A 25,641-nucleotide genomic window follows, 5' to 3' on the forward strand; every position below is an offset into this window, starting at 1 on the left:
ATTATCTCTGTAAATATATTCTCAAGCAATATTCTCATCAGTGTTCAACAATGATGCATTTAAATCTAGCATATTTTGTGTAAAAGCCCAAACAGTATCCTAGTGAAATAATGCATATCCATATTTCCATATGATTTGACAGTTTATTTTATTAAATATCAAAATGTCTGCATCATACCTGACACCTAGATGATCACTTTACAGCCAGTTTTATGACTTTCATTCTCTTCAAATGCTATTAAAGTTTCAAACGTGTATAACGTTACCAATGTTGTGTGTAACTTTAGAGACGGTCCCTAAATTCACCAACTTTATGCCAGTCATATCAGATGCGCTGTGGTTCTGCTGTGTTTGTTTGAAACTATTTTCGCTGCTGAAATAGAATAAAAACAGTCAACCACTGTATGATGAGTGAATCTCTTGCGTACATCACACACACATCTCTGCTTTTAGTGTAGATTTCAGCGTGTGAGCGGCGCGCGCTCTGAACAAAATTCCGGATAATCTGAACGCCTCTGATTATGAGACATTGCATTCATAAACTCAATATAAACACGTGTGAGTGGTTATAATGCGCAACGCGATTATAACAGATGGATTTTGAGAAGACTATAATAAGTTCAACAGCCAGAGTGACTAGTGTGCAGCCGAAATAACGTTAACTTACACCCGCAAATGGCGGTTGTTAATGTCAAGCCCTGATTATTATCCCTTAAATGTCACCCTAGTCTTGTCTGAACTTGTTTGTTCGCTTCACGTTATTATTTCTCAGACGTAGTTTTGGTATTGAGGTCAAAGTCCACTTGCCTTGCGTTCGTAGTTTTGAAGTGTTCCCCCTATTACAGCGACTTTATTCTGGCATGTTCTGCAGACAGGGTGACCATCTTAGATTAAGTTTCCCTCAGGACTTTTGTAAAAGCCAAAATATGACAACGCCTCAGATTTGGTCCTTTTAGAGGCTGAAAAATCTCCCGGCGCTGTCACTGCCATTTCTTCTCATTCAGAAAACGGCGCTGCAGCCAGACTAACGCTGACTGGACAAGATTTACCGCGAGTTTTAAAATCGTGATAATCACACGCGGTTTTAATGATAATTAAATTTTATACGATATTACTAACCGTCACTACATTTTATCGTGGTTTATCGTGAAACCGGTAATCGTTTCATCCCTACATACGGCTATATAATAAAGGCCTTTTTAAGCGAAGTGATGCATTTGTTTATATCCATACGTTTGATGCACTTTTTTGGGCTTCAAATTTTGGGCTCCCATTCACTGCTATTTATTAATATAACTGATTGTATTCGTCTGAAAGAAGAATGTCATATACACCTAGACATGTGCCGGTAAACGGTAATACGATATACCGCAATAATGAACATGCACAATATTGTTATCATGGGCACTTCAAAATACCGTGAATAATTATTTATTACGAATTATTCAGATTTTTAGAATGTATTTTAAGAATACTTTACCCATCAACCGTTTAAAATGAACAGAGCGTCAACGAGGAACGTGCACTGATGTAAACAGACCGTTCATGAGTCGAGCACATGGCGGAAGGCATGAAGACGCACTGAAGTGCACATTCACTTTCAGACAGCAGAGGGCGCTGATGGAACAGCAGAAATACAGCCGTTTCCCCAGTAACCATAATCCGGTGCTCGTCATCACATAACCTAATACTTAAAGAATTAAAGTCATTTTCAAACTTAATTTTTTTTTTTTTTAGTTTTAAATTACATGCCCTAGATATTGTTTGAATATGTTCTGACTGTTGTTCAATCACACTTTACAATATGGCTCCATTATTTAACATTAGTTCATTCATTAACAAACTGACAATGAAAAATACTTCTAAAGCATGTATTAATCTTAGTTAAATGTACATTTCAGCATTTAATAACACATTATTAAAATCAAAAGTTGTAACTGTATTATTTAATGGACCTGAGCTTACTCTAACTAACAGTTGCTTTTTTAAACTAACATTATCAAAGAAGAATAACTTCTGTAAAAATGTAGCTATTCGCTCTTTGTTAATTTTAATGCATTAACTGGCGAGACATTATTGTAAAGTGTTAACTATTGTTCTTTATAATTCTTTAGCACTTTAATCTGTTTCAAATATTTGTTTACTTTATACATTTTTTGTGTATTGCTTTATTGTATTTAAATGTTTGGTTCTTTTGTTATAAGAAAGTTTTTTAACCTGTTATAGTATGACAACACTTTTTTTGCAACTTTTTTTTATAAATATCGTGATAATACCGTATACCGTGATAAAAGCTTCAGCAATTAATCGCAACATGAAAATTTGATACCGGCACATGCCTATATACACCTAGGTTGGCTTTGAGTAAATCATGGGCTAATTGTCATTTTTGGGTGAACTATCCCTTTATTGAAACATATTTTTTTGCATTCACATCAGGGTTTTTCCTGGCTCAAAATGAGGAGGAGGTGGTAAAATCATGATTGGCCAGGCCGACCCAAGGCTCGCGATTTTGCCAATTAATTGTCAGTTTTAGGGCTTTGTCATACATTTTTTGTGTGCTTCGATCATTAGATAATTATGAATTGAATCCCTTTTAAGTTATCACTGCAGTGTAAGATTACAGCTAACACCTTTAAATATTTAAATATATATTCAATTCAGTAAATAACTGAAACAAGCACCTCAAACTGGCAAAATAAAAGGGTTATAAATGTATCATTCATATATTTCTACATCACTATAGAATATCTATACGTCTGTGTTTGTGGAACCAATAGTCACTCTTTTATTTGTTAAACACAATCCAGAATCCACTAAGTACACACTACTTCATTATAGAGAAAACAATAAATGAATACAAATATATACTCATAAGCTATGACAAAAATATATATTAAATTAGGTGAGTGGATAGTTAAAAAAATGCAATTACAAAAAGTAATTCTTGGGAAAAATCTTTGGACTAATTTTGTAAAATCTAAACATGTTAATGAAAAGGTACAAATTACTTTGTGTTCTTATTAAATACATTTATGGAAAACAATTTACATTTAATGTTTTATTTAATTTATATTAATATATGAATGTAAATAATTATATGGGCCAACACAAATAATATAAAATTACAAGATTTATAGTTTATTGTAAACGTAATGTGCAGCTCTGTAAAGGGGCAACAAAGCTATGATAGATACGTGAGAACAAGATCATTTTTTAAATAATCTTTCAGTGCACAAAACTATGAAAAATATATGAAACGCTTCAAAACAGAGCGGCACAAAGCGCTTATGCGCATCCCGGGTGCAGATTGATGCGCTTAATCAGCAACATGGAATCAGAGTGCGCAGTGCAGCGCGAGTGCGCATTGAAAAGTTCACGGCACAAAGAGAAGAGATGTTGAGCGCACAAATCCTAGTCTACTATGTATATATTTCCAAAAGTTCACTGATTATTTGTTTCTTCACAGTTTTAAACAGTTATTGTGCGTGTGATGAAAATTAATATTGTTGTCCCCGGTTGCGAGTACAACATCGTTCAGAAACCGCTAACGTTAGATAAACTCAAGGAAGATAAATTATTTTAACTAACGTTACATATCAAGAATTACAACGGGAATATATCATCTTGGAGTGAGCTTTACCCATAGCCTGTAAAAAATGGCTTTACCTTGCTGCTGACTGTAACCTGTTTGAATGCTGAACGGAGAATGATTGACAGCTACAATGGAGGAAAGACATTCAGCTATGGAATGGCTTTAGATGACTGTACTAGCAAATCATAATATACTAATAATGATTGCTGAAGGATCATGTGAAAATATATATTTCTGATGATTATTTTACTATCACGACATGCCTAATCTGAGCAAGTGACTGCCTGTCTTGAGTTTTGTCGACAGACGGAGGAGGCGGTGTCCTGACCTGAGATTCATTTCATCCTACCCGTCAGATTGTCCTACCGCGGCTAACTGCGCATGCGCACATCAAATTTGAAAAAGGCGGCCGCCTTGTAGGAAAAACCCTGCACATTCAACATATGATTTAACTATTTAATTCCTGCTGAATAATGAGATTAATTTAATTTAGATGAATTGTGATTTATTTTATTCAACTGACAGAAATGTTTTAAAAGAAAACAAATCTGCATATACAGTAGTTTTGTAATCTCAGATCAATAATTTTTTTTTAACAATTAGCTTCAGTACAACGATAATAAAAAAGCCCAAAATTTAATTGAGGAAATATGTATAGAATTTTATTTTTTAATAAAAAAAAAAAATTCCTACACAGTATAAATGGGTTTATACAAGGTATCTGCATTTATTTGATCAAAAGCAGAGTAAATAATATTGTGAAATATTATTACAATTTAAAATAACTGTTTTTATTTAAATATCTTTTAAAATTGTACTTTATTCCTTTGATGGCAAAGCTGAATTTTAGCGGCAGCGTGTCCACCAAAGCGTTTTTTTCACGCAGCTGGCTGGCGTATTCAATTGTTTTCAATGGGAGTGCCGCGTTTTTAGAACGCCATGAGTGAACGCCATGAGTGTATGAGATAGTAACACTTCCGCGGGTATTCCGTATCATAAGTTCATAACAAGCAAAGAGTCTCTAAACCAGAGGTGGACAGTAGCTAAGTACATTTACTCGAGTACTGTACTTAAGTACACTTTACTTGTATCTGTACTTTCCTGGAGTATTATTTTTTCGGGAAACTTTTACTTTAACTTCACTACATTTGAAAGACAAATATCGTACTTTTTACTCCACTACATTTCTATCAAGGTCCTCAAAGTCAAAAGTAATTTCTGTAGCAGATTTGAAAGTCAGTGGAGGATTTTTTTCTTCTTTAAAAGTTTTTTGTTGTTGTTGTTTTTTCAGACAGCCTATCAGTAATCACGCTTGTATACGGTCATGTGAAGTTTCCCAACATTTTTTTAACACTGATCAGTTTATAGCAAAATGGAAGAAAGTGGTTCCTCTGTGAAGTGTGTGCACCCATGGCCATACTTAAAAAGTATGTTTCAGTTTTCTGAAAAGATTAAAGATGAGTTTAGTTGGCATACAATTGATCAAAAATGTAAACGTTTGGGAGAAAGGGAAAAGTAAACAGTTGGGAGAACATCGGATGTGTATCAGTGTATTGGATCCGTGCATTTGGCCTTAAAGTGACAGCAGCTTTGTGTAACTTTTATACAAGTATTGAAATGAGTTTAAGGTAGTCGTATGCTAACATGTCGGATTGAGCTTCACTGGCTGGCTTAAACCACCATAGTGGCATAATGTGCATTTATACAATAATAATAAAATAATGCATTGACATAAAAAATGAAATTTACTTTTGATACTTAAGTACTTTTAAATACAAATACTTCTGTACTTTTACTTAAGTAAAAATCTGTTTTTAGAACTTTTACTTGTAACGGAGTAATATTTGACCAGTAGTACTTTTACTTTTACTCAAGTAATAGAGTTGTGTACTTTGTCCACCTCTGCTCTAAACTAAAAAAGAACTGTAGAGAGCACTTAATTTAGGTTTACTCTTGACTTAGTATAGCTAGATGTTACCATTGTTGTGTTTTGATGCTGAATGTTGAAGTCACTGTGTGACTCAAGCATGATCAACTGCAATATATTGTTACAAATATAGAGGGATTATATCAACCCAATTAAAAGTTCCACAGGTGTTTATGACGTAAGTGTTAGCAATAAAATTGTAAACGATCATTATATGACATAAAGGGAAATATTACATGGGTTCATTTTAAAAGATGATCTTAATTTTTGACTAAATCATTAACTATAGTTAATTACTCAGTCAGAAATTAGGTCAACTTTTAAAAGCAACCTATGTATTACTTCTCTTCCTTTGAAACCAAATAACTGTGATTTCTTGTTGCATCGCTGCATCAATAGGAAGAGAGTTATAATAATTAATAAATAAAAGTTCCAAGTGCCCAACCAAAGTGAACAATTTTTTTTTTTTGCTTGACAAAATGGCACTCAAACCAATCAATTCATCTTAACTTGTTTTTTCTGAGTAAACAAGGAATAGTATGTGAATAATACAGATGACTAGATTTTTACAATTAAGTTAAGACGTTAAGTAAAGATAACTAAAAAGTGTTAGTTAGAATCACTGTTTGATTTTACAGTATAGGAAGAAAGTTCAAAAGAACAGCATTTATATGAAATATAAATGTTTTGTAACAATGTAAACGTCTTTTGATCAATTAAAAACGTCCTCTCAAGTTTTTGAACAGTACTGTTTATTTAAGGAAGGGGTTCCCACGTGGATGAATCATAATATTTTGGTTATCAAGACCCTACCATGCTGTTTAAACAATATTAATGTTGTTTTGTATTTGTGTTTATGAACGTGCCTGTTTATGTAAAAATCATTAGTGTTGAATTGACTCTCATTCTAACCTGTTCACTCATACTGTTGATTCCGCCGGGCCCAAGTAAGTTGATGGCCTGGTTGACAAGGTCAGTGCGGCCACAGTTGAGCATGCGGAAGCCCAGGTCCTGCAGAAACTTGGCCTCGGTGGAGGCAGCGTCCAGCTTACGTGAGACGCAGAAACAGTCATCCGTCCTGCGGCACACACACAAAAACATCTTTTCATGTCTTAACCCTCTGCAAAAAAAGCTTGAGTCACATATTCCAAGTTAAATATTCATCTGTGCGTGAATCTTTCATTACAACACTCGGCCTAATAGCAATAAAGCAGCAGTTATGGTGCAATGAAGGGCTTGTGTGAGGTTGACTAAGCTTGTTTTCCCTGTACATACTGTTTATGAGCCATTTCCATTTCACTCATGATGGGTAGCAATATCTGGTAGCTGGATGTTAATTTAATGGCAGCACGCTTACTTCAGCTGGCGGGGTTCACAATCCACCCCGGGCAGCAGGAGTCTGGCCGCCTGCCGAACATCATCGCTATCCACTGAAAAGCTGCGGCGGTGCTCTGTGTGTGCCAAAGCCACTCTGATCCACTCCATCAGAGGAGGAAGTACTAGAAACGGCCTGCAGGGGGAGACAATATATGATTACTGTACATTCAAAACATTTGTCTTTCATAATGTTATTTTAGTATTATCATAGATGAACATTTTGAACTAGATTTTATTTTACTTCTTCAGCTTTCATTTTAATGTTTCATTTTAGTGATTTTGTTTGTGCTCTTTTTTTTTATAATTAGAAATAGTTTTATTTTAATTTCCCGTTTTATTTCAGTTAGCAATTTTAGTACTTCAACCTCTTGTCAAGGCAACATTTCTAATTTTGTTCAGTTTAAGTTTTTCACTTAATATTGATATTTTATTTTATTTCAGATTTATTTCAATTAACAAAAATGTTTCTTGATAGTTAATTTTAATGAATGAGAACAACACTGGTCTTTAAATCCTGACATCACAGAGAGACAAAAGCTATATTTAATCTCACAGCAATCGATTCAGTCAGCTCAACTAGCAAAAGTCCTTTTCATGACCTTGGAAGACGAAAATGATTTATTTTCATTCTAAGCTAAATCTTATTAGCAGTTGAGCAACACATTTCTATACCAAAAAAAACCCTAGCAAATTAATTAACCAATAAATATTCACTTATTTAATATTGTTTAAAATGACGCTATCCTTTTTCAGCAAATACAGGAAGTGTTTCATCTACTCTGCATTTATTCATAACGTGGCATCGTTTCTTTGCATTGCCTTTGCCTTGCAGTCTGTTGCACTGCATTTCACATTTATACTCCTCTGCATTTCATCATATTACAGTGTCAGGTTGAATAAACGACTACTTGGCATAAGGTAAGTACCTTGAGCGACTGCATCAATCAGAAACCTCCCTGACAAAAATACCCAGACACTTTGCAACGCCTACAGTAGGTACAATGGAAGTCCCCTCACCTCTCGGTCTGTAAGGTGACTTTGGAGGGCTCTACGTTGGGGTTCTCCCACTCCATCTGAGGGCAGTGCATGAAGTAGCAGAGCGTATATAACGCCTCGGGCTCCCAGTTGATCAGGCTGCTCTTCTGAGGGAGCGGAGTGCCGTTGCTGTGGTTCTTTATGCTCAGAGGCTGGAGGTGATGCATGGCTCTGGACACTAAATCACCTGTCGGGGCACAAGAGACCTTTGGTTTGCGGGGAATGATGTAAATGATGAAGGACAGTACTGTCGTTGCATTGATGTTACAGCATAAAAAATTAGCAACTCCGTCAATCATTTTCTGCTAGTCAGCTGTTTGTAGGTCCTCTGCAGCATGTTTGTCAGTAATGAAATTCTTGGCCAGTCCATCAAACTAAATATTTCCCAAGGAAGTTATGTAATATGGCCACAGTATACCTGTCAGGACCCTTTATATCTGTCTAATGTTAATAATAATTATATTTTATATACAAGTAATTATATAAAATTTTAATTCACAAATTCTATCAAATTCTATTTGCATATAGGCTGTATACTTTAATGGCATCGCATTCTAAACACATACACACACACACACACACACACACACACACACACACATATATATATATATATGGAGTTGGGCCCAACCCCTGAAAAACAGCCCCGTACCATTATCCCTCCTCCACCAAACTTTATAGTTGGCACAATGCAGTCAGGCAGGTAATGTTCTCCAGGCATCTGCCAAAAACAGACTCTCCCATCAGACTGCCAAACAGACAAGCATGATTTGTCACTCCACAGAACATCTTTCTACTGCTCCAGAGTCCAGTGGCAGTGTGCTTTACCAAAGACTTTAATACGGTGCTCTTGTATAACTATGAATGGGAGAAAGTGCAACGAGCAATATGGTGGAATAAGTCCCGCCTTCTAAATAAGAGTCATCGTGTCATTGCAGCTGCCATTGCAAATTCCATTTCCTATAGAAACAGCCAGTGTTCTGAGATGAGAGCTTAGGACTGCGTATGCGCATTAGCTTGGGCCAGGCTGAAAAATGCAGTTTTTTTGTCATGATTCGAGTATTTAGAAAAAAATTTGTTAGACAGTTGTTGACTGATTTCAAATATGAAAGTTAATCGTAAGCTTGGCTAACAGTTTTGGAGAATTTGATGTTTCCCCATTCAAAGAGATAGGAGCTGCACTTGCATACCCAAGAGGCATTTCAAAGATGGCTGCCGAGTGAAATGACTTTTCTTAAAGGGACTTTGGCTTCACCCTACTCCATCCGACACTTTGCATTGAACTCGGTGATGCGAGGCTTGCATGCAGCCGCTCAACCATGGAAACCCATTCCATGAAGCTCCCGCTGCAGTTTTTTTTTTTTGCTGATATTAATTCCAGCGCAAGTCTGGAAATCTTCAGCTATGGAATCAGCAGAGCGTTGGCGACTTTAAAACACCATGTGCCTCAGCACTTGATGACCCCACTCTGTGACTTTATGTGGTTATCCACTTCGTGACTGAGTTTCTGCTGTTCCTGAACGCTTCCACTTTCCAATAATACCACTTAAAGTTGACCGTGGAATAGCAGAGATGAAATTTCATCAACTGACCTAGTGCAAAGGTGGCATCCTATCACAGTACCACGCTTGAATTCACCGAGCTCTTTAGAACAACCCATTTTTTTCAAATGTTTGTAAATGATTACATGGCTATAGGTGCTTGATTTTTCTATATGAGGGAAGAACAAAGCACTAAAATTGGTTAAGGTATTTATCTGACAATATTGTTTAGCTAAAAAGGGGCAACTTATAGCTACAGATTTTATTTTATCTCACAGGGAAAAAATCATACATTAACTACAACATAATCAGTTATTAATATTTTGTTGGTTTTCTCTTGTTTTTGCAGGTGTTCATAATTTCTTTGTATGAGAGCCTGGCCAAAAATTCTGTCCACACAGTTTTGCATGTTTCATTGCATTATCACAAATAAAACAATTGACTCCAAGCACAACTACACAATAATTAGATTTTTTTTTTTTTAAATAAAGGGTGAAGATGTACATTTTCCTAAGCTGTACATCACTTTTGGCCACTACTGTATATATATACATATACTACCAGTGAAGTTTAAAAAATTTTTTTTTAATTAAATTCTAATTTAATACTGCATTCTACATGCAGTGTAGGCTATTCCTGTGACGGCAAAGCTGAATTTTCCGTAGTCATTACTCTAGTCTAATATGCTGATTTGGTGCTGAATTATATATATATATATATATATATATATATATATATTTGTCAACAATATATGTATACATATAATTGCATGTATAGCTAAACCACATACAAGATATTCTACAACTGTGCGCACGTTTGCATGATATTTTTTGTAATCTCATTTGATGGATGAGAAATGTCACAAACCTCTTTTCAAACAAGGTCACACAAAGCGTGGCATTCATTACACAGAACATTAAACACTCTCCCTCTCGCTCCAATGACTATTTCCTTTCATATGTGAAACTTTCAGATCATCTACGGTCTAATTTAGTCCATGAGACTTAATTCTTCTGAATGCGTTCAACTGAACAGCAGTGTTTTCAGTAAAGTCAATAATAGACTCTGAAAGGCACACTGAGAAACAGCCTCATCCATTGCTAAATAACTGCAGCACTTGCACTTTTTCTCTCAAGAACATTTCCAATCTCTGTTACTCCAATTGAATTAACAAGGCCACCCGTGCGAGATAAGCATTCATTTAGAGAATAAAAGGCTTGTTTTACTGATGTAATTCTGATTTCCTTGGCCAAGGCAGACACAAAGGAATAGCCCATCTAAAAATGAACATTCTGTCATCATTCTATCAACCTTGTGTTGTTCCAAACCTGTTTGACTTTCTTTATTCTGAATATAAAAGAAGGTATTCTGAAAAACGTCTCAATGTTTTTTTTTTGTTCACTGAATGAAAGTAAGCAGGGTCCATTGGATCCCAATGACTTTCATGATACAGACAAAAAAAGTTGACTTCTTATGGGTTTGAAACAACATGAGCTTGAGTAAATAATGACAGAACAAAGCAAGAATGAAGCCATTGTAAAGAGGGAATGATGAGTTCGAGAGGAAGTTATGTGGACTATGACAGCGGAGGGCAAAGATATGCACTGTAATTATGCACAGTAATTACAGGATTATGCAGAATACATTATCAGGAGCCGCAACTACACACACAAAACAATTAAGCGTAAGAGTACACCTGTCAGCACAGAAACACACAGCGTTAGCAGTCAGAGGTGGTGGCAGGAGGCTCTCGAGAGGAGGAAAGGGTCTGGAAGCCACCTGGGGCACTTCTGTGACCGACACTCATCTCTTATTCATGATAGCGTGTGACATTTCCTCAAGTCAGAGGGGCAGAAGAGGAACTGACTGAGAGATATGCTCAAGATTAACCAGCTAAACAAACACAGCAACAGCAAAAGGTCTTTGCCGATTAGTCATGGCCGTAAACCTCACTACCAAGAGGGCTAATCATCTACAGGTACTTCAGGCTATTCGTATGAGTAAGCATGGCAACGTAAGAAAACAACACAGCAGAACATTTTCTGTTTGCTTGAGTGTCTCGGGTTAAATATGATACTCTCAGAGAAGGTGCCCTTCATCACCAGACTGAGAATGAGACGTTGGGAATGGAGGATGCAGAATGGTGTTTTACTGTGAAAACTGAGCAGAATCGATTGGCTATCCTCCCTGAGCCACGACATAAATTACAAAGAAAAGGCCATGAGAGAGAAAGGTGCTCTGCTTGGCTTTTTTGAACCATCAAACTGGGATTAGCTGGATTAATTGTAGTTGTTTTATTTAAAATGTCTGGAAAATTGCACGTCATGAGTATCTATCTATCTATCTATCTATCTATCTATCTATCTATCTATCTATCTATCTATCTATCTATCTATCTATCTATCTATCTACCTATCTACCTATCTACCTATCTATCTATCTATCTATCTATCTATCTATCTATCTATCTATCATCCATCCAAAACACTATCACACAAAGATTTCCATCCATCCATCATCCCTTAAAATTAAACCATTTAAATTATTAATTAATAATTATTCTTAACAATCATTAAACCTATAAAATATCAAATTAAATCAAAATTAAAACAAATATAATTTTCACATTGTCACAATTATGCACATTTCTTATTACTGTAATAAGTACAGTATACAATTTAAAGTATAACTAACAAAAGCAAAACTCTTAAAAAAATAAACAAATGACCCTAAAATATAAATATGAAAACTATAAATATTAGAAAATGTTAATAATAATAATAGTAATACAGTTTGTAATATTAATTGCATTTAATATTTTATGACTATTAGGACTTTTTGTGACATATGAGCACATTTTGCGCATGTGTACATATAAGCTTTCGTAATTTTAATAATAATATCGATTTTTAGGACCATTTGAGTTTTGCTTCCTTTTAGATATATTGCATTCATTTAAAATTGACACTGTATATTTACTCTTTTCATGAGTTCCACTGATAGTTTTCTTTTATTGTTTGTTTAAAAAGGTCTGGGTCTCATCACACCAATGCAATGCAGTTGGCTTTTCCAAACATGTCAAAGAAACATATTCAACAGAAAACTTGCTGCTTAGCAGAATTACTGTATATCCTGTAAGAAAAGTGTAGATAAACAATTAAGAACCAGTCATTGGGCACCAGCGGTGCTCCAGAGCAATGAAGCAATGAAATGTAATGAGCGTTTTATGGCGCAAGAGGGAATAGATGCATTAGCAGAGCTATGGGAGGAAACAGGGACTTTTAGGAAAACTTGGGAAAATGTTATAGACGGCATGGAAACACTCACTGATGGCAATTTAGCTTCAAAGTCTTTGATTGGTGTCTGGCCAACCTAAGAAAAAAACAAAAACCCTCCTGACTGTTGCAGGTCTCATTCAGACAGAGCCTAATGTGAGACACTTAAACAGCTATTTATTCTGCATAAGACTTGATTCTCCTTCAGGGCTGTTTTTAGAATCGGTGCAGACTAATGCAGCAATGTACATTTCCCAATTAGCTGTTAATGGCGAAGTAACTCCCATAGCCCAAAGTAAAGTTCTTACGCACACTCAAATGCTGAAAACAGAGAATTAGTCTTATTTAGATCAAACAAACCATTAAGTAACCAAAATGTAGTATGAAGGAAAAAAGTGCAAATGAGCTTAGCTTCTCAAATTTATTTGTCCCTTCCCTTACTTATTAGAGAGAGTTCATTTTAAATAATAGAATACTAAATTTAAATATCCATCACTTATCTTTTCTATACAGCAAGCAAAAGCTACTCAATCTGCATTAAAATAAGCACTGTTAAACAGTAAGAAAATGTATTTTCCAGGCAAATCCGGCGAGGGAATAATTAAGGAACAAGATCCGCTAACTCAAGGACACAATGGAATTTTAAGACAAAAAAAGGCCTCTAATGCACTGACCTTTTGACCCTCTAGTGCTCTGCAGGGAGAAATGTCTTCTAGTTAACTGGCTCATGAGTGACACATAAAAAACCTGCTATGTACTGTAATAGGAAGATTTAATCTATTGTCATGCTCTGATATTATGGGATTTATACGAGCAATGTAATTATATTAAAGTACAATTACCGTATGGAATTTCAGACTTCCCTCTGGATATATACAGCTGTGCCTATAAAGGTCATACGTACTTCAGATTACAACGATTTTCTGAGAGGCATTGACTTTGACAGTCTGAATGCCTTCCATTCCGATTTAATAACTTACAGATTTGATTTCATAATAACCCTAATCCTACTGCTAATCGTGCATATTGAAAAAGCATGGTAGTTGTAAATATATATTACGTAATTAAATTTTATGAAACATTTTCTGAATAAAGACTTGTTCACATTAAGTTTATAATATTTCAAAGCTTTCTGGACAGGCAAAACCGGTAAAAAAAAAAAAAAAAATTCGGCAACACACAAAAACTCATTTACATCAATATGAAAAAACTGTATAATTAGATCTACATTTTGCAAGTTCAGCTTTCACTTAAAATAAACTCTGCCCTTTGAGTAAGAGTGCTCTGTTGTGACTTTCCAAATGCAGAAAGACTCTCTATGTGACAGTTGTTGTTCCTGCCCTTGCTGGAGGCAGTGCACTGGATGTGTAAAGCAGGGGAGGAGCGCTGTCCCTACCCAGGGTTCAAACTGCCCTCAACTTCCCCTGCAGGGTCACTGGGGACAGCCACGAGAAAGAGAGACAGAAGAGAAGAGCTGGAAATAGACTAAGCATTTTATAGAAATCTCCATGGATACTGTGTCTATAAAAAAAGTACTAATGGAGATTTGATATTTAAGTTTTGAAGAGCACATGCATTTTTGAAGGAACAGACGGCAGCATTTTGTGCATATCTGCTTCTGCGGGCTTGCTATGTTTTCTTTGTACTTTTCAGATATTAAACAGGGCCATGCATGCATATTTGTTGTATTTGACAAGGGTCTTTCACCGGGGGTCCGCGACCTCTAGGGGGTCTGCCAATTAGTGTTTGATCAAAAATAAATTTTGTTAAAAAAATTAAATATCAAAAAACATCACAAAGTCCCAAAGTACCCTGAAACGAAGCGAGACCACCTTCAGTTGATATTTTAATAATATAATAATATTGGCAAAATAGATTTGGCAAACACTTCATTGTGTTTTTTTAGGGCTGTAATCTCCCAGTCGATTATTAGTCGATACGTTCTGGCTCGACCAAAATTCTGATTGGTCGATTTTTTGCTGCGTTCATTTCATCAGTTTAGCCGCGTTCATTTCATCAGATGGAAAGCACTAATTGCTAATGGGGGTGTTTTCAGAGCACCCCTGTTTCACAGTTAACAGTCTGTCTTCAGACCCCCCCCCCCCCCCCCCTTGTTTTCACATATTTTGGATTAGCCCAACCCTCTGGAGAAGAGAGACAGATTGAAGTACCGTTAGGCTTCTTTGCTGTAGTAGGCTATCTTATTTATTTAATCGTGAGAGCGTTTTCCTAGTCAGTCCTCTTCTACCATGTCAACAAAGACATCAGCAGTGTGGCAGCATTTTAAAAAAATAGAAAATGGGTAAAAAAGACAAAAAGCAAATTTTGCAAGCAACCGTTCGACGACAAACATGTCATATCACTTAAATATAAGCTATACGGTAAGCTAACTTGTCTGCGTTAGGTTGCCCCGTCTGTTTTGAGTAGGCTATATGAACATATCAGAATTGCCATATTTCAATGTTTTTTATTTGGAGCCTAATGCGCGATGTGTGTGGCCACTGTTTGTATTAGTTTTGAGCCTATGTTTTATTTTTCAGTTATGCACTTTATTTTGTTTCTGCTCTTGATCTGGCTTGTTTAATAAATATTCCTTTTTTATTAAAGTGGACGTGCCTTTTGTGTTTAAGAGTAAAAGCTTTAAGTTAAAGGGTTAGTTCACCCAAAAATGAAAATTCTGTCATTAATTACTTACCCTCATGTCGTTCGACACCCTTAAGACCTCCGTTGATCGTCGGAACACAAATGAAGATATTTTAGTTGAAATCTGATGGCTCTGAAAGGCCTCTACAATAACTTTATGAATCGGTGAGAATAGTTTTTGTGCGCAAAAAAACCCTAAATAACGACTTATATAGTGATGACGATTTCAAAACACGGCATCATCAAGCTTCGAAGCGTTATGAATCAGTGAGTCGATTCAGCAGTTTGGATCGCCAAATTTCAGCAGTTTGGCGGTTTGACAGGCGATCCGAATCATGATTCGACTCACTGATTCATAACGCTTCGAAGCTTGATGATGCCGTGTTTTGAAATCGTCATCACTATATAAGTCGTTATTTAGGGTTTTTTTGCGCACAAAAACTATTCTCGCCGATTCATAAAGTTATTGTAGAACCACTGTAGTGAGATGGACTTTGTAACGACGTCTTTAGTAGCTTTTAAGGGTCTTGAGAGTGAACCGTGCATTGTGCCAATGGAGGCCTTTCAGAGCCATCAGATTTCAACTAAAATATCTTCATTTGTGTTACGAAGATCAACGGAGGTCTTAAGGGTGTCGAACGACATGAGGGTAAGTAATTAATGACAGAATTTTCATTTTTGGGTGAACTAACCCTTTAATAGTCAATTTGTGTCTCAGCCGCGAAGCTGAGCTGATCCTATGTTCGAGCTGCACAGAGCGGCTGAAATTATAGTGTCTGTCAGTTATTATAATACATATGACAAAAACAATTGTCTAAATTATGTTGCATATTTCTCAAATGTTCTTGTGATGATATCACTAGTTGACAACATAGTACTATATTTTCGGAAATCATAGGCTATGATATTGCGCAGGTGCACGTGATGCAACGCTGTCAGAGCCGACAGACTCTTGTGTCGTGTGTAATTTCAGTGCAAAATAATCAGGTCAAAAACATTTTAATATACTGCAAATAGCCTACTAGTTTTTTATGTTTATTTATAATTCATTTAGGCAGACAACAAGGCTACCAAGTACTGCGCACAGTGCGCAGCTAATTAATTTAACTTTTTTTTTTTTTTCTAACGTAATTTTTAGTCGATTTTTAGTCGAAAATTTCAGGACTTAAGTCGACCAAGATTTTCTTTGATTGATTACAGCCCTAGTGTTTTTTAGTTTGCACTCTGAAGAATGTGAAATATTTCTATTTACAGCGGTGAGAAATGTGGCCAATCACAGACATGTTTCTTGATCTCTTGAACGCAATGGCCAAATCCTCGCAAATCCTCTCAGTAACAAACAAAGACACGATGTAAGTAAGAGATTCATTATGCAGTGTGTATAAACAACTTTTTTGTATAAATATTGAAGGGTCAAGGTCAAGCCAAACATCACTTGTCTCTTCATCAGACACATATCCTTCAAGAATGATTTTATGTTCAATATTAAAATAAGAATTAATGATAATCAAGTTATAACAGTGTCCTACATTTGATAAATCAGTTCTCTATATTCAAGGAGTGATTTAGGATATTGTAGTGTTTTAGTTGCTCTGTGCTTTTGAATCCAGACTTTGATATACTTTTCTTTCTTACTAAATAGAATAAATTCACTTCAGTATCAGCTATGTACAGTTAGTATCAGCATGTTTTGGAGAAGTGCTTTGTTGATAGTTAGTTAAGATGCTCCCGACCTTGATGGAAACTGTTATTCTGTGAAGCTTTGTGTGTGCGTCTCATGATTCTGTGCAGATCCAGTATTGGAGATGGTCCTTTCGGCAGACGATTCTAGACTTGGAGGCGTCTTTTCTATGACCTCCGAGGTCGCTAGGGACTAATCTGGGCCTGGGCGACATCAAGTCTACGCATTTTTAGTGATATATGCTCCTATCTGTCTACGTGTGGAAAGTTGCTTACATTGCATGTTGTTAGAACGAATCAGAATCATTCCACATGGCAGTAATGACGTGTCTAGACCTTGAAAACCGTATAACTGTTCAGAAAATTGTATGTACGTTAGACGGAGGCGGGGAGACTGTTGGAGGGAGTGCGGCCTAAGAGCTGGCTTCTGCTGATGAAACTGCAAACTATTCTTCAGTAAAATTTTCTTTAATTAATCTGACTCCTGACTCCTGGTCTTCATTTTTCACTACTGGTCCTGGGTCCTAAGCTGTTACCCCAACAATATATTTTTGAAATTCCATTCAAATTAATTGTAAAAGTAATGACTTAAATCGTCTTAAATGTCTTACTGTACATTGCTATTGTTGTTATGGTGGAGCTGCTGCTTACATATTACATATGAACTTTAGAGAACCCCCACTAGTTTCAGATACTGTGTGTGATTTGTCCATCTGACAGTGAAATTAAAATCTGAAGTTTTAGTAAACTTGTAGCTAAAGCTCATGTAAATGTTTAATTATCCATCTGATAATCTGTCAATTAAAATGTATGACTCTGCAAATCCGTTAAAATAATTTACAACAACTAATAAACTAATACATTTTTATCACAACATGTTTGTTTTGATGCATAATGTCAATTTTAACAGTGGCAAGTAATATACAGACAGTGATGCATGTGAAACAACAATGTTCATAGTTCTGATCTACTGTCTTGACATAATATAACTTATTTGTAATCATAATGTGGTTAGTTTCTATTGATATTGAAGTGTATACGCTTAATATGTAGCTCTATTTGACAAATTTTGTATCGGTGGTCCCTGCTCAATGTCTCTATCGCCTAAGGGGTCCTTGCCCTGAAAAACGTTGAAGACCCATGTTGTATTTTATGGGAATTGTTGCCGAATTCAGATAAGGCAGGCATTGTGGCTACAAAGATTTCTGCACTGCAGAACATATAGTATTGCATTCAAAATCAATGTTCTCCAGAATAGAACAAGCTTTCTGCTGTAAAATATATTGAATTACATGACCAATCTCCTAAGTAAGAGAGCTTTACATCTAATTAGATTTGCATTTCCTGAAGGAAATACCAGCGTTTGCAAGGCAGCAAAAGTGTTACATTTTTAGGCTAAATGAGTTTAAGGCTTCTTTTTTCATGACACTTAGCATGTTTTCAGTCAATGTGCAGTGTACAGGCACCTATAACTGGCAAAACATGCGCAAGGAAGACGAGAGCCATAACAATTCAGTATATGCAAGAAAGAAGACCAATCATAATTCAATATGCAAATAAATGTAGGGAAAAATACCAATGGAAATTTGGGCACAGCTGAAAGCTATACCTGAATGATGAACATTCCATCAAAATTTCTATTTTAAATTTCTATTACCATTTTTACAGCTGCATACACACACACAAAAGTGTTGCCGTTGCCTAATTATTTAATTATTTGATATTAAACTGTACTGACGAACCACGCACATAGGATAAATTGCATGCTGTCTAACTAAGTGCTCTGTTGAATAACAACGACCCTTTTAAACACAGATATATATAAAGCATTACATTCATGGGAAAATCAAACACAGTGTATGGCTCTTGTATAAGAGTGGACTGTGTGTATGGGATGTTGAGAGCTAAAGCCCTGTTTGAAGAGAGAGAGACCTGAATCCTGAGAAGATGGATTCCTACTAGTAAACACATACCACTCTGGTGTGAAATGACTGCAACCTGGGGCTACTTCTTACTTCAAACGAAATGAATTTGCATCAAAATTTATATCTTTACCACTCTGCACCACCATGCAGCGGTTCATGAGTTCTGTGAAAATGTGCTGTACATGCAAATCAAGCAGAGCTGTAGATCACCCAACAAAACTATTACTGAATAAAGCTTGTGGTGTGTGCATGCACACATACTCAAACAAGTAATAACCCAAAGAATAATGGCGGCTTCCGCTTTTCTGAGCAAGGAATGATTGGTAGAAAAAGTATATGGTGCAGAAGAGCTCAATTTAAGTTGAAAAATAGATGTTTGGTTACTCACTGAGTTCAGCGATGCTCCCCACGCGTGTGGCCAGCAGGGACTGTTCAATAGTACGCTGCTCGGACTGACTGTAGGCGTCTCCAGCTTTATTTGAGCGCTGCTGGTTCCTGTGGAGGCTCAAACTGTCCGGCAAACTGAGGATTCCTGCACAAAAATGTCAACAAAAAGAGAAAAATCATGTACAGTCAGGGAAAATACAGCAGTTAAATCCAAACTTTTACACTACCCTGGGAAATACAGTATATTAAGAAAACAAAACAAATTCAAAGGGATGAGATATCTTCATCTTCTTTCAAAGAGATAGTCCACCCAAAATAAAAGGTCATAATTTACACACACTCATGTCCTTCCAAACCTGTATGGCTTTCTGGCCCGGTTTACACCTGGTATTAAGAATTGTTTTGGTCTATTGGATCGCAAGTAGACAAGGGAGACATTCCCATTTACACCTGGTGTTTTAATCCGTCTCTTTTGTTCACTTTTAACCACTTCTGTCCTTGTTTCTTTGAGGGGAGGGTCTATGGGCGGGTAAATGTATGGGCTTTTTCAGATCTTTCAATCTAATGGACAAAATAAGCGAGCACAATTTACATATGAATGCGAAAGGAGACGACGGAAAACATACGGAGCGCATCAGCTTTCGTTTCTGCTCTGACAGCCGCAAGATCACGCCGAATGCTGTGAGTGTGTGTTAGAAATCAGGAATGGTGAGAGAACATTGTGCTTGGTATGTTTTTCGTCTTCAAACCAAACTTGGGTCTTCAGTCGACAAAGTTTATATCCTGTTTGACTAGTGAGCTTCCGATAATGTTTAAGTATTAGGTCAGTAGGCAGAGAGTAGGTGGTCTTTTGGGGATATTTGAACATTCAACCACATGAGTGTCTACACTAAAAAAGCAATCCGATCGAATGCGTTTTCAACTACCTTTTGAAGTGGTCTAAAGTGAACAAGCTCAAAGCGTTTTGATGCGAACGACGAAAAAACGCTTCTAGATACCAGGTGTAAACAGCCCTTTCTCCCTTGGAACATAAAAGAAGAAATTTTAAAGAATGTTTCCCATTGAGTTCCAACATTCTTCAAAATATCTTCTGATGACAGACTTTCATTTCTGGGTGGACTATCCCTTTAATAATAAGCAGACTAACAACAGGTCTCACAGAACTCCCTTCTGGGCAGTAACAGGTGAGAAACTTGGCCGGCCGCTTGTTATGCCTGCTCACAAGGAGAAAGGGAGGCGTATCACCTTTCTGGGCAACCAGCAATTACTGTAAAGAACGGCCGCCTTCTATTCGTGGAACACGGATATGCAAACGTAATGCCAAAGTTTAAATGATGACAAATGTAAGGATTCTGCATTGTACCAATGCACAGACTGAAATCAGCATTAGATTGAGGGCTCACTTGTTCAGCACTACTGCACCATAACAAAGCTTTTCATCCCAGCTCACAGCCAAACCACTGAGGTGAGACTCTGCTAGTATCTTAATCACAGTGGTTATTGTTTTAAAAGGATGGTTGGGATCCTCGAAAATTGGATTCGCTCTCATCCTTGTTTTTTTTTTCATCACTTCCATTGTTGCCGAACACTCCTGGAGCCGACGGTGTGTTAAATTATGATGTGGCGGAAACAAATGACTCTATTTTGTTGTCCACTGACAGAGGGGCTTTCGTTTGAACCATCTCATTTACTCTTGTGAGGCAAATGTAATTTTAGGGGGCTGCCTGAGAGCGAGAATGATGTAAATCCTTAATGGGTTCCACCCGGGGAGATGTGACGGCAGTGTACTGTATGTTGCTTATCATAATGTAAATATATCGCTCGACAGACTCATCATAGGTCTTCTAAGGCATGTTATTATTATTTAAAAAAAAATGCATCCTTTCGTAATTACTGCGATATAGATCATGCAGTCCATCTTACAGTAAGTGTGTTTTGCTTCAAGGGGGAATAAAAAAATAAGGCGCATCCTGATAGAATTTGAAATAGGTTGCCATGGAGACAAGGCAGGGGTGGAGTGATGGTTACTTGCCTGCGGCATGGGAGGAAGTACAGGTGTTTAGCAATGCAAGACCACACCTCACTGTCCTGGGCCTAGTACGCTGCTATTGTATTCATGTGTTAATACAAACTAATTCGCAGCCCTGCTGATGTTCGTAAATGTTCACAATAAGATCCTGATCTCCATTTCCCTCGTCACAGCTCAATGAAAATTGACTGACAGGTGTATAAGATCCTAGATCGGAGCAAAATTCCCCTTTGTTCCCTACAATCTCTTGAGTCCAGAGCTCTTATTAAAACTCTCAGCGGGTCTCTGTGACAGATGAGTGTGCCAGGTTCATACACAGCCAGCCTGAAACACTTAAAGCAATGGGTGGTAAGACTGGCATCTCGCTCACTTTCCTTTCAGCTCCACTTCCTCAAACATCAGTCAGGGTAAACTTTTTAAATTACAGTAGGCTATAAAGACTTCACACGCAGAGAAGCGCACACATACACACACACACACACACACACTAAAAAGCTTGGGTTCTTCCAATTTTTGGCCATCTTTAGTTCTGTGTGTTTACGCTTCAAAAAGAAATCGTGCTAAAATATTTTCTGGCAGGTTTTTGCCATTGGCCTATCCCCCCAAAAAGTTATTTTAATAATTTATGAAGGTAAACATATTAGATAACAAAATATGAGGGCATATAACATTAGCACAAGCTAAATATTTCACAAAAATAAGCTTGTTATACCCCTAAAGTTTGGGGTCAGTAAGAATTTTTTTATGTTTTTGAAAGAAGCCTTTTATGTTTACCAATAATGTATTAATTTGTTCAGCAAAAACAGTTATATTGTGAAATATAAATTAAAAAAAAAATGTAATTTACTCCTGTGATGGCAATGCTGAATTTTCAGCATCATTACTCCAGTCTTCAGTGTCACATGATCCTTCAAAAATCATTCTAATATGCTGATTTGCTGCTCAAGAATTTTTTTTTATTTTTTTTTTTTATCAATGTTGCAAGCAGTTAAACTGCTTAATAGTTTTTGTGGAAAATGTGATACATTTTAGTCAGGATTCTTTGATGAATAAAATAGAAATCCTTTGTAACATAAATGTCTTTACTGTCACTTTAGATAAATTTAAGGCATACTCGCTGAATAAAAGTATTAATTTCTTTTAAATAAAAATCAGGACACTTTGTTATGTTGTCTGACAAAAAGAAAAGTTATTGCAAAAAAATTCATACATTTTATGTGCAGAGTAAGTGTTCAAATGATTATAGATGTGTAATGGTGAGCTGTAGTAAAGAATATAATCAACACAGAGAACAGTAATACAACACAACAAACCATAAACATTAATGAAAGACAATGACTAAGTGTCACATGCCTGTCCTGTCTTGTGTAGCACATGTGGTGGTTTGTTATTTTCCGTCCTTGTCTAGTTCCCACCCTCCTTGTTATCATCTTATTGGTTTAATTTGCCCCACCTGTGTTCCCTCGTTACCTGCTTTATTTGTCCCCTTTATAAGTTCCTTTGTGTTTGCAGTCCTGGTCGGTTCATTGTGATGTCTAGCGTCTCCTGTTCCCGGTTTGAGTATGTTAGTTGATTTAGTTATTTCTTAGTTGTATGTTTCCCCCCTCGTGGGTCTTTGTTTGTATTTATGTTTACTTTTATAATAAATTCATCCGTTTTTCCTGCAATTGAGTCCTCACCTCAGTTTCCTCAGTCATCCCGTGACACTAAGTAAAACTGAGGGCTTAAATAAACAGAGGAAGTTAATGAAATAGGGTAAAGTTGAGGAATAGTCAGAAACCATGACAACTTATAATGAATGAGAACTCGGCAAAGAAACTAAAAAGAATACTGTAGCTAAATGTCTATATATCTGAGGGTTCTCTTTGTAGATCCCTGAATGGGTCAGTATATTCAATAAAACATTGGAAATAACCTAGAATAATAATATTAATATTTTAGTATTAATATTCTGCAGGTTATTCAATGGTCAGGCAGCCTGTGATTGCAACAAAAATAATTACCTGCAGTTAAATTATTAAAACGTAATTGATCGAAAATAAGAAAATCAGTATTCTGTCGGTATCAAAGACTGTGAAATGTTTATTTTATAAAGAGGGAAAAAAATGAACTGATCTCCTGGAACAGCTGAAGCATCAGGGTGCAGGGAAAAAAAGCCTAAACCCCGAAACCCTTCTGTCATTCATACAGCGCCTCCACCACTTCACTCATGGCTGTAATGAGTTATGGCGATCAGTGTGAAAATGCATTTGCATAATGCTGCATAATAATAAATAAATGATCATGATGCCAGGTTATGATGTGAAAAGTTTTTCCCTCAAGCTCCTTATTCGTCTTCCTCAAGTGTGCAGAATCTGCCAGTGATGCCACTGCAGATTAAGACCTCCCTCTCTCCAGCTCGCTATCCAAAAGGCCTGTGGGTTTGGAAACCATTAAAAGTGTGTCCAAAGTGATACTCATTCCACAAAGTCTCTATTCACAAGGAGCTGAGTTTATGATGACATAGGGAGACTGAGAAAAATAGAGCCTCCTGCTTTTCTTACGATATACATTTTCTCCATTTTGACTGTCTGCTGGACATCATTAGATTCATTTAAGACATTTGACCTTTGTTTATTTGTTTATATATATGTAATGTGTTACATCGTAAGTTTAACGCATTAATTGACAATTACCATCGCACACCTGTTGGTAATAGATAGGTAGGTAGGAAAGAGGATAAAAAAATATTTCAAAATCTCAAAAGTTAAAGGAAATCCCGCACACTAGCGATACTTGCAAAAGATATCAACATGTATGCTCTTATTATGCTCTTATTCATGCGAATGCTTTTAAACCATTCAAACGTGATAAGAGACAAAATAGAATGCAGTGCGGTACTGAAGCTGTCTGTGCATGTGACACACTCACGACTCATGCATACAGAAAACTGCTTCAGACAGCCCTTGAACGGACGAAAACACACAATTATGCAAAAATAACGATGGGTTACTTAACGTAATCCCGGGTTCTTTGATAACAGAGTGAGGTGTTTCACTTATGGGAATCGCTTTGGGCGTGACCAACTACGGAAGCTCCTATGGCACCACGTCTGTCTTTGACAGACAGGTCGACCTGAGATCAGGCTCCGCCCCCACCTATAACACTCAGGTCGACCCCTATCGAAGTCATTATAGAGAGATTTCTTCCCGTTCCTGTGCAAGGAGGGAAGTGTTGGTGAAACACCTCACTCTGTTATCAAAGAACCCGGGATTACGTTAAGTAACCCATCGTTCTTTTTCTAACTTCGCTCGGTGTTTCACTTATGGGAGATATAGACCACTCCCGGATTGCACAATGTACGCTATGCCTAATCATGCGGGTCCCGACCTGCTGGCTCCTAGCACTGCATGAGCCAAGGAAGGTTCAGATACATCCAGTCTATAAAACCGCACAAAAGTGTGCGGCGTAGCCCAACTTGCTGCCGCACATATCTCCTGAACAGACACTCCCTTAAGTAAGGCCCACGACGTAGCCATGCCCCTAGTGGAGTGGGCCCTTAAGCCCTCAGGAGGTTGAGAACCTCTGCATTTATATGCTAGAGATATAGCTTCTACAATCCAATGGGACAGCCGCTGACGCGACAGCGGTTTCCCCATTGTGAGGAGTAGCCCAAGACACAAACAGCTGGTCATTCCTTCTGAAAACTGCTGTCCTTTCCACGTACCAATGAAGCGCCCGTACTGGACATAAAGAATTTAACCTCTTATCCTCTGCAGAAGAGAATGGAGGAGGGTGGAAAGCTGTAAGCTCTGTAGCTGGACATCTGTAAGACGAGTCCACCACTTTAGGTACAAAAGCCGGATTAGGGCGAAAGGAAACCTTAGTGAGCCCTGGGGAGAACTGAAAACAAGACGGGCTGATAGACAGGGCCTGCAAGTCGCTCACACGCTTCGCTGTCACCAGTGCTAACAGCAGTGCTGTTTTAAGAGAGAGAAACTTCAACCCTATGCCCTCTAACGGCTCAAACGGGTGTTGAGAAAGGGCCTCTAAAACCATAGACAAATCCCACAACGGAACCATCCGCCTGGCCACTGGCCTTATACGCCGTGCCCCTTTCATAAAACGACTTATTAAAGGGTGCTGACCAACCGTCTTGTCACCAAAACCAACATGACAAGCAGAAATGGCTGCTAAATACACCTTCAGTGTAGAGAAAGCCTTCCCCTTATCCAACAGATCCTGGAG

The 25,641-nt window shown here is 37.1% G+C and overlaps 1 protein-coding gene across 1 annotated transcript in view; it reads right to left on the reverse strand.

Moving 5' to 3' along the window:
- The window catches only part of btbd11b (BTB (POZ) domain containing 11b), a 115,166-nt gene that overhangs the window by 18,893 nt on the left and 70,632 nt on the right, over positions 1 to 25,641 (reverse strand). The window contains exons 3-6 of the mRNA XM_079825541.1: positions 19,387 to 19,530; positions 7,917 to 8,121; positions 6,880 to 7,032; positions 6,435 to 6,600 (exon numbers count right to left, since the gene is read on the reverse strand). Coding sequence (XP_079681667.1) covers positions 6,435 to 6,600; positions 6,880 to 7,032; positions 7,917 to 8,121; positions 19,387 to 19,530 — 668 coding nt within the window. The remainder of the gene's footprint in view (positions 1 to 6,434; positions 6,601 to 6,879; positions 7,033 to 7,916; positions 8,122 to 19,386; positions 19,531 to 25,641) is intronic.

Source organism: Gobio gobio (genome assembly GCF_949357685.1).
Source record: "Gobio gobio genome assembly, chromosome: 9".
Taxonomy (NCBI): domain Eukaryota; kingdom Metazoa; phylum Chordata; class Actinopteri; order Cypriniformes; family Gobionidae; genus Gobio; species Gobio gobio.